Below are 10,000 nucleotides of genomic sequence, written 5' to 3' on the forward strand. Positions count from 1 at the left end.
GCTTCAGATCCAGCAAAGGGTTGTTTTGAACAATGAAAAAAGCAGGGCATGATTCAACATGTTAGCTGGGGCAAGCTGGGGCCAGTGAGTAGTCAGAAATATTGTCTAAAATAAAATGTAAGGGATAGCCTCTCACAAAATGCTCAATGAGATATTAAATCTAAATAAAAGGTGCAGCTCTGCCGAGCGAGACCGGAGAGTGTGTGTGTACGTCGTGTGGATGAGTTGTGCTATTGATCTGTCATTCTAATCTATCTCGCTATGGGTTTGTTTTCTTTCAAGAGCAAGTGAACCCACTGTTGGAACCCTTTGAGAGCTCTAGGAAGAAGGGTTGTTATGTGTCCGGCAACTTTGTGATACTGATTTAAATCTCGTTTGGAATATAAAGGGTGTCAATGCCTCGCCAACTGCCCAATTCGAAACGCGTCTATACCGCGAGAGGAGGTGACCTGAACAGAGATCATGGCTGATTTACACCTCGCCATATACAATGTCAACACTTAAACTGTGTGTCTCAACAAACCGGAGAAATCCATTAAAACCTAACCCTCCAAGCAAATCAACTCTGCAAGGAAACCCCATCAACAAAAAGCAAACCCGTATATATTTAATACAAAAAATAGTTTTAATCAGTCAGTAGTCTCCTGTGATTCTGTATGAGGTGATCTGTATGAGGGGCGACCCCACACTCCACTGCACTGCAGCACAGTATGCTATACTGGGATTTAGCATTAGCAAGGTTTAACAGGCAGTAGAACACGAGTGCAATTACATTTCAAATCAAATATGTATTTTGCTGATGATTCACTTGCTGATGATCCATTTGATGATCAGGTCAGATATTTGAATATCAGTGCACTTCGAAATGCCATCCTCCTCCCCTTTTCCCTCAGTATGAGAGGCATGCATTGAGGAAGATAGCCAACTTTCTACCACCTAGCTGCATTTACTTTAGCTTAAGGGGAAATAATGGCGAAAATAAGCAGTTTTCTTACGTTTCTCACAAAAATACCGACGTGGCAGAAGGAAGATGAACATAGTGCCATAATGTCAAGTTCAGGCAAATCACACCCCTGCTTTTACTGCGCCGGTTTCTCCCAATTCCCATCAAGAAAAAGCAAGAGGGAAGGGGAAGTGAAGGGAAGGTGGCTACTACATCAGCGCCACCACCCTCCATGGCATGGAATACGGATTCTCAGAGTCATACGACTTCCCTTCCATGCCAAGGTACCAGCAGTAAGTAAAAAGGGCCTGCACCCAGAACAGCAAATCAAAATCTGTTAAATGCCCCACAGTCTTTAGAAATGAATGAGTCACGTTTTATGATTGAGTCGCTTACATTTTTTCAGTTGGGCCCAGCATTGAAGGTCTACAAGCCCTTGTCGTATGTCGTGTGTGTGTGTGTGTGTGTGTGTGTGTGTGTGTGTGTGTGTGTGTGTGTGTGTGTGTGTGTGTGTGTGTGAATGGAAAAGGGAGTCAACTAAAAAGACTAATAATGGAAGTCCACCCTACAACACTGTAGTGCAAGAGGTCAAAACCTCAATTACGTTGTTAATACTTATAGCCAAGCCTCTAATGGAAACGGAGGATACTTCAGCAAACAACTTTAGACCTAAGAGGTTCAGAGTTGGAATTAATGCATTCTCTTTAAGAGGTCCCTTCTCTCTACATTGTGTGTGTTTGTTTGTGCTTATGTGTGTGTGTGTTTGTGTGTGCCTGCGTGCATGCGTGCGTGCTTGCGTGTATGTGTGTGTGTGTGTGTGTTTGTGTGTGTCTGTGTGTCTGTGTGTGTGTTTCCTTTTAGTATGTGTGTTGGCTGAGGGGGTTGTTTATCCTAGCCTAATGCCAGAGCAAGTGCTGTGCAACTGTGAGCTTAACATACTTGACACATTCTTGAAAGAAATATACCTAAACACACACACACACAAACACACGCGCGCACGTACACATACGCACTCATATACACGTACACACACACACACACACAAACCAACACACATACTCGCACACACACATACACACACGCACACACACACACACACACACACACACACACACACACACACACACACACACACACACACACACACACACACACACACACACACACACACACACACACACACACACACACACAAATGAAAACATGTCACCGTGGACATGACAGATCTCGGACATGTAAAAACATGGACTTGTTTTGTCAACTTGTGAGCGTCAGTGCGTGTAAGGAAATCAGCCACCACCTCACATAGCATTCTGGTGATAAATGTTCTCACAGACCAACCTGCATGCTGGCATTCAGACTCTTGGCTAATCCTGGCTCCAGCAATAGTTGGAGATATTTTCTGAGAAAAGTTATCATTGTTTTATCTTTTTTTTATTGTTGCAACATGAATGTGTTCTAATCAATACTGAGCAGGCTTTGTATAAATCTAGATCTGATCAAAGCTGGCAGCACATAGTAGAATACAAAAATGAAATCCAAAAATACACAGAGGAATTTCTGGACCTCTGAACGCAACCAGAATATTATGTATTAGGAAGGGACTTCCTTAAGGTTATTCGTCTGATGTTATGATGCTGGAGAACCAAGCTCATTCTGTGGCAAAAAAATAAGACTCAACAAAGATGAATTCATCCTACACGATGAAGTGTGTGTGTGTGTGTGTGTGTGTCTTTGTTTATGTATGTGTGTCTGTGTCCTTGTCTATGTTTGGATCCTTTGTACATGTGTATCTAAATTTGTTAAAAAGGGAACCCGAGATAAATATGAAACTGTTTGATGGAGAGAGGAAGAGGGTTTTGTGTGTGTGTGTGTGTGTGTGTGTGAGTGTGTGTGTGTGTGTGTTTGTGTGTGTGTGTGTGTGTGTGTGTGTGTGTGTGTGTGTGTGTGTGTGTGTGTGTGTGTGTGTGTGTGTGTGTGTGTGTGTGTGTGTATTATCTTGTATTGTGTATCTAAACACTTTAAAAGAGAATAGGAGATAAATATGATCCTGTCAGAGGGAGACAAATTTAGGCAGATCTTCTCCCACGCGTCTGAGACAGAGGAGCGAGAGGGGGCCGTGGGGGTGGGGGTGAGGGTGGGGTTGGGGGAGGGGGTCGGTCTAATTCTGGCCAGTCAGTGCCTCGGTGCTTGATTAAAAGTGGACACAGGGGTCATGGTGACTAACGCTGTGCACACTACAGGAAGATTAGGGCTATTCAGACAGTATTCGGCCCCTACCGACAGCGCCAGTAGTATTATCTAGTAGTGTGTGGTGTTTACAGCTTCAATCTGTACTCCGATATACTGGAACCCGATAATATCAAACATGTATCATATACGTCCGCAAATCGATCAAAATCCGATCAAATCCTGCAGTGTAAGGTGCTCAGTGATGATTTGAGAATGGGGAAGCTACGTGTCAAACCCTAAATCCATGCGCAATGTTACTCAGTCGTTTTTTATCTATAATCACAGCTTGGTTGTTGATGAATCAGGTGTTTTAGGGTTTAGGTAGAATGGAACCGGGTCGTGTGTGGACTGTGGAGAGCCGTTTTGGCCAGAGTGTTCCAAAACTATACACTCCACACACACCCAGGGACAAACTTGTTAAAACTCAAATTAACATGTCGTTATGTGTGTCGTCTCTCACGGTTCAAAATCGTGCATTCTGTCGCCGGCATTAGTTCACGCTAAAGCTTGTCGAGATACAGTGCAAGCCCTTGCGCCGAGCTCGAACCGCCAGATGGATCAAAAGTGTGTGAGACGATAGAGTGACGCAGAGAGAGGGAAAGATAGACACTCAAAGGTTCTCAAAGGCGTAGGAAGGAGGTACTGAGAATGTAGCTGGATTCAATTGTAGCATTTACCTCACCGTTTGCCCACGTCATCTGTCATCTTTGTCATCTCTTGATATTTGAATTTACACCGCTAGAATCTTACTGTACTAATAATATATTCCTTCTAAAATGTTCAAATGGAAAAGAAGTGAGAGGGCAATCCCACAAAGTGATGGGTATAATTATAGACCAATAATATAATAAAACATAGGCCTACTAATATTTCAATACCAGAAGAGTATGGACTCTGATTTGATGAGTGTTTATCGATACTGAATACTAAGGCTGGTGTGTCCATCAAGAGCACCTTGAACCCAAGTAAGACGGACGGACGGACGGACGGACGTACAGCCATTCTACCTCCAGACAGAATGTCAGAAACCAGGCGTACAGAAGCAGCTTGACCCCCACAGAGGGAGCCCTTGGAGGGGATCTGTTAATCCACGACAGCGCCGAGCGTTTTGCGCGTGGATTGGTGCGTGTTTGAACTTTTCATGGCGGGCCCCGTCCATACAGCGATCAGGCTCTCTGGAAATGTCAGCGGATCAGAGCAGCCCGAGCCTGGACAGCCTCTCTGTATCTCTCTCTCTCTCTCTCTCTCTCTCTCTCTCTCTCTCTCTCTCTCTCTCTCTCTCGCTGACTCTCTCTCTCCCTCCCTCTCTATCTCATTCTCTTTCTCTTTTTCTCTAGCTTTCTCTCTCTCTCACTTTATATGTCTCTCTCTCTCTCTCTCTCTCTCTCTCTCTCTCTCTCTCTCTCTCTCTCTCTCTCTTTCTCTCTTTGACTCTCTCCATCTTTTCCTTCATCCCTCATCTGCTTTCTTTCCGCTGTCTCCATCTCTCTACTCTCCTCTCCCCTCATGCAGTACAGCCACAGGGAAAACACTGAAAAGATATGTTTCGTGATGGAGAAGGATCGAAATAAGGGTTTAAGCTTATGACGTATCATTACACATCGAGGAGGTCGAAGAACGTGTCCAAATGAAAGCCTGATTCGGTCGCAGCTTGTACCGACGGAGAAGATTGCGCAAAGTCATGCTAACCATGCAGGGCTCTAAACTAACATTTTTCACTGGTTGCACTGGTGCGCCTAACTTTTTTTCTTAGGTGCACCAGCACAAAAGTTAGGTGCACCCAAATTGTCAACCATATCGCATTCAACACTGCAGTTTTACAGGTTCACGTTTTTTAAATAGCTGTCCATATAGGCAATATTGACTTGTAAATGATGAACGAAGAATCTGGTCAACATAAAGTTCTTTATTTGAATAATTATTGCAGCTTCACTGAGCTGCGATATAAATTTAAAACATCAGAAGATAAGTGAAATAAAAAGAAAATCTAAATTAAGTGTTTTAAACTGAAACTTCAAACACATCTCATGGCTCCAGGTCTTATGGACTATGGACCTCAATTGCAGTCACATGCCCCTCTGATGGCCAACTAAGGAAGTTTGGCCTTCTTGATCTTTGGCCTTGGCTAAACCAGCTTCCCACACTCTCTCTAGCGTCAAAATCTTCCAGACTTGGTCCCTCTACACTGATTCTTATCAGATCTTCAACTGTGTCTGAATGGAGGGATGCCCTAGTGTCTGATTTGATCCTCTTCTGTGCAGAGAATCCTCTTTCACAAACTGCAGCTGAGACAGGGAGGACCAGCATAATGTGTACAAGATGCAGGATGTTCTGGAAAAAAATACATTCAAGAGATTTATTTAAGCAATGTGTGTTAGATAGCAAAACTGACACAATCTTAAGAAAGAACATTAACAAAAACTGACCTTGTACTGTGAGCAGTAGGGCTCTCTGGTCAACATGAGCTCCCAAAGGCTGAGGTAGGTCTTGTCTTGGAACATCCTTGCAATTAATAGCTTTAAGCCCACAAACTCTTCTTTTGCAAGGTCAGTGTTTACACCATTTCTGAAAATGATGTGGACTACACAGCTAATCAGTGTTCACATACCAAAATATACGTACTGAAATTTCGTTGTACCTGTTAGAATGACAATAAAGATATTCTATTCTACATGAACAAAATATCTACCACCACCAGCACACATAATATTGTAGTAATCCACCAGCTACCTTCTCAGAACTGTGGAGAAGTGATCCAAGAGAAATGCAAGGTCATCAGCACCATGGTCTACTAAGTCTTCTTGGTTCTCTGGCCAGCTATCGTGATTGAAAATGTTGAAACATTTGACAGCCTTGGCTGTGTCAGACCCAGAAGCACTCTCCCCTATTGTAAGAACAAATACATTTTAGTTAATGAGTAACAATATTTCTCATCTACATGTGTTTATAAGACAGGTGACTACACTTACCTAGGAGGCTACTGAATCTTGCTTTCAGATGTTTTACAGTGGATATGATCGTTGCATCCATTACTTTTTCAAGTTTAGTGCCACCAACACTATCTCCTGCCAGCTCTGATGCCTGTCCTTTGAGTGTTATTGTCTGTGTGTTGCATAAACCATACATAGAGATTGTGAGTTAGATATTAGAAATATTTGTACAAATAGACTGTTCTCTGTTTAAATGGGAGACAGAACCACATACCCGGAATTTGTAGATTGCCATTTCACCCTTTTCTTGCTGCCTCCTCCTCTGCAGCCTCAGGTCAGCCAGGAACTCTGACAGTCTTCCCCCAGGCTTGGGTCTCACAGCCATTGCCTCTGTGGTCACCAGCAGTTTTTCAAGGCCACAAACTGCCTGTTTAGATATTTCAGTGCAGTATTATTAACACAGCTGAAGATGACCACAAACACAATTCAAATTTGCACATTTCCCTTACCTGTGGTAAGATGATGTCATTCCTCTGAAGCAGGAGGCTAAACTTACTAATGCCACTGAACATGTCTGCAATAACATGGCAAAAGGCCACAAAGGTAGCATCCTCCATTGATTTCTTAACCTGTACCATACAACAATAAAAATTAGTCACATAGAACATTGATGAACTAAATTCCTAAAAATACATCAATAACAAGTGGCTCTAATGAAAGGAACATCCTGAAAGAATGCACTGGCCTTTGTAGCTCGGCCTGCAATGTCTGCATTGGTAGAGGAGCTTGCCAAATGGTCCATATGGTAGTACACAGCAGTGAACTGTCCTGGTTTAAGAAAGGTCTCCAAGGCCCTTGAAACATGTGGGAGCCACCTTGTCCCCTTCACCCCACTGGGCATCAGCACATTTACCCCCAAGTCAGCCCCAATGACCCTGAGCTCTCTCATTGATTTTGGGCTGAAATGGTAAGTCTTCCAAATTAAATGTAGAAGGTCGTACAATTGCCCCATCATTTGATTGTCCCTCTGCACTGACAGCATTGCCAATTCCAATCTGAAAAGATAGTCACATTTTAAATATAGATATATCTGCTCTATAAAAGAAAATCACAGTGACTTAAGGGTTTCAGTCATACCTTATCTATAGTCTTACCTGTGAGGCATGCAGTGGAAAGGCACAATGTGATCACCTGCCTCTTGCTGCAAAAGGGCTATGACACCCCCTTTGCTGCCCAAATTAACAGCAGCACCATCAGCACCCAGAGCAATAATTTTCTCCAGCCAGTTACTGCACTGGTCCCCAAGAGCAGCAAATGCTTTCTTTGAGGCAGCATAAATTCCTAATTAAACAAATAAAAAAAAGAATACAATTTATTTCCCAGATCAAGAGTTTATAATGCAATCTACTTTTTAATTTTCATTTCATTATAAATATATATTTTTAAATTTTCAGTAATTACAATATAACATATGCAGAACTGAAACGGTAGGCATATGGCATAGGCTAAATTACATTTACCTTGGGCATGGGCATGCTGGACCTCGATGTGTCCAATCAGTATATTCACCGGTCCTCCTCTCTGCAAGATACGACCATACACAATGACGCATTCCTTTTTGGCGATGTCTGTGTCTCCGTCGATCAGGAATGCCATGTATGCACTGTTCGCAATTTGCACCGATGTATTTTTTTTCAGAGTATCTGCGATGACTCCAATAAATTGGGCGCACATGACATCATTGCTGTAGGTCGGGTTTACGTTCAAGCCATTTTTCTTGTGAAGAATTATTTCGGACTTGAATTTAGTGAAGGGAAGTTCTTCTTTTGCAATATTGTAGGCAATGTTGAACTTGATCATCATCTCGGCCTCATCTGATGTTCTGTTTGCTACTTCCTGCCGCTGAAAGGCAGCGGGGAGAGGGGACACTGTGGCAGTGCATTTATCGCGGCATGTAATGTGTTTCATGGATGCATTGTGCTTTTTCAGAGTTTCAATACGAAATGTATTGGAACCAGTCGCAAAAGCACTATTGCCGGCCATGGTCTTCCCACACTCTTTACAGTAAATGCAGTGCATCTCGTTCCCGGTTTTATCGTATCTTAGCCAGGGAAACTGGTCAAGCCACTCTCTTCTAAATGCATACACTTTCCTCCTTTTAATTTCGGCGGGCTGTGGCTCGGAGTTGATCGTGTGCGGCTCATTAGCCGATGCCGTCTCCTGATTAGGGCCTGACATAACCTGGGAAGTTGAAGGGAGATCCGTGTCAGAGCATTCGTTCGGATCAGGCCTTAACTTATTAACTTTTTTAACGAAAAAGCTTTCAATCGTTCTTTTCATCTTGATCTTGTCATCCACTCCACATTAAGGTGACCAGATTTCTGAAATGAAAATCGGGGACATTTTCAATGCGGCGCCGTGAAAAATCATGAAATATTATCATAAATAAATATCGTAAATATCAAAGATGTAAATAATAATAATTACCAAGTCAAAACATATTAGTATATTAATTTATACATGACTGAGGGCATCAGCTAATCAGATGGTCTGCATTTATAACTAGGCTAGGCCTACTACAGTCATTAGTTACCCACACAGCCCGACACAAAATACAGAACTATCAACCATTGATTTATTATTAATTCATTTATTATTTTTAACAGAGTCGAGTCATGTTCCTATGCCTACAGGAAAATCATATGTTACCAAAGCAGTCTTCCACCTAAATTCAATAAATAAATTAATATATACACAACATACCATTTATGACCGCTGATCTTCTTTTCTTTCCTTTTTGCCGCCTCTAGATTTTTGTCGTTGACGCTGCTGCATCTGGTCGTACGTCCTGATACGTACGTCATACGACGTCTTCTCTGGCGATGCTTTAAATGGCTACCGCAATAACTGGTTTTTGTGTCTGCGCGCTTATTTCCCTCATTCAGTGTCCAAATCTGGGACATTTTCGGGGACAGCTTTGACCGGGGACAGGTCACCCAAAACGGGGACGTCTGGTCACCAGGCGCGTCGTTAGACCTGGGCATTCGAGGCTATGGCCCCGGATCTTTTGGGAATAGCCCCGGATCGCTGTGCCGTAAAAAAACCAACGTAATGCTGAAAATAGCCCCGTAGAGTTTACTTCTTTGTGATTGAATTACCAGCAGCCACAGATGCAACATTGTAGCGAGTGAAACCTCAAAATTCTGCCGTGTCCAATCCATGCATGGGCAGATTTAGAATAATTTGTTGCAAAATGTTGCAAATTCAACGTCGATATTCTTTCTTCTCTATGCATAGCGCATCTCGTCGATATTGCTGTTTCTTGCTGCTAGCCTTTTAGTGAGATCAGAGTGTTGAGAAGGACAGTACCAAAATATCTTTGGTAAGATGGATATAAGAAGAGAGACCCGCAGTAAATTCAACCCGGTCCACTGGACATCGGGTAGGTGCATGACAGTGGTACCGTAAAACGTCAATAGCCCGGGCTATTATTTGTTTTCTATCACTGAACTTTCGAACAAAACTCGCAACGATGGGAAATAGCCTGCTATCAAATGCATTATTTAAACCAGTATGAATATTACCGTAGCGGCCTATATGTTTACCAGGCAATTGAATAACGCCTGCACACACACACACACACACACAGGCACGCACGCACGCACACGCAGAGTAGTAATCGGGAGAGTTGGGAGAATTCCCTGTGGCCCGTTAGCGTTTCGGGCGGCGCCGGGTCAACGTCGCAACCAATTCGGTTTTGAGGGGAGTAACTGAGCGCCCCCTCTCGAAGTGGTACAGCCCAGGTCGGCCTTGACTGCGATTGGTCAGAAAGACGTAACAGCTAATGACAACATTGAACTCTCATGCAGGCTCGAACAGAGTGACACACAAACTC

The 10,000-nt window shown here is 43.1% G+C and overlaps 2 protein-coding genes across 7 annotated transcripts in view; one reads left to right on the top strand and one right to left on the bottom strand.

Moving 5' to 3' along the window:
* pacrg (PARK2 co-regulated) overlaps positions 1-10,000 on the top strand; it is a 73,571-nt gene that overhangs the window by 43,026 nt on the left and 20,545 nt on the right. The gene's annotated exons all lie outside the window — the stretch shown is intronic.
* Positions 4,918-9,135, bottom strand: LOC130382453 (zinc finger protein 862-like). Of its 6 annotated transcripts, none has more exons than XR_008895575.1 (7): positions 7,626-9,135; positions 7,260-7,446; positions 6,615-7,160; positions 6,380-6,532; positions 6,145-6,277; positions 5,602-6,059; positions 4,918-5,506 (listed from the first exon to the last, which is right to left on the bottom strand). XR_008895575.1 is itself a non-coding variant. In XM_056590211.1 (7 exons), the coding sequence occupies exons 2-7, from the start codon at positions 6,771-6,773 to the stop codon at positions 5,216-5,218; spliced, it is 1,029 nt and encodes a 342-aa protein (XP_056446186.1). In that variant the 5' UTR covers positions 6,774-7,446; positions 7,626-9,135; the 3' UTR covers positions 4,918-5,215. The 6 variants fall into 6 exon arrangements, 3 of the variants coding, with proteins under 3 accessions (XP_056446186.1, XP_056446187.1, XP_056446185.1); XR_008895576.1 differs by having other exon boundaries at positions 5,602-5,740; positions 5,906-6,059; positions 6,380-7,160; XM_056590211.1 differs by having other exon boundaries at positions 5,602-5,740; positions 5,906-6,059; positions 6,615-7,446.

The sequence above is a fragment of the Gadus chalcogrammus genome, chromosome 5 (genome assembly GCF_026213295.1).
Source record: "Gadus chalcogrammus isolate NIFS_2021 chromosome 5, NIFS_Gcha_1.0, whole genome shotgun sequence".
Classification (NCBI taxonomy): domain Eukaryota; kingdom Metazoa; phylum Chordata; class Actinopteri; order Gadiformes; family Gadidae; genus Gadus; species Gadus chalcogrammus.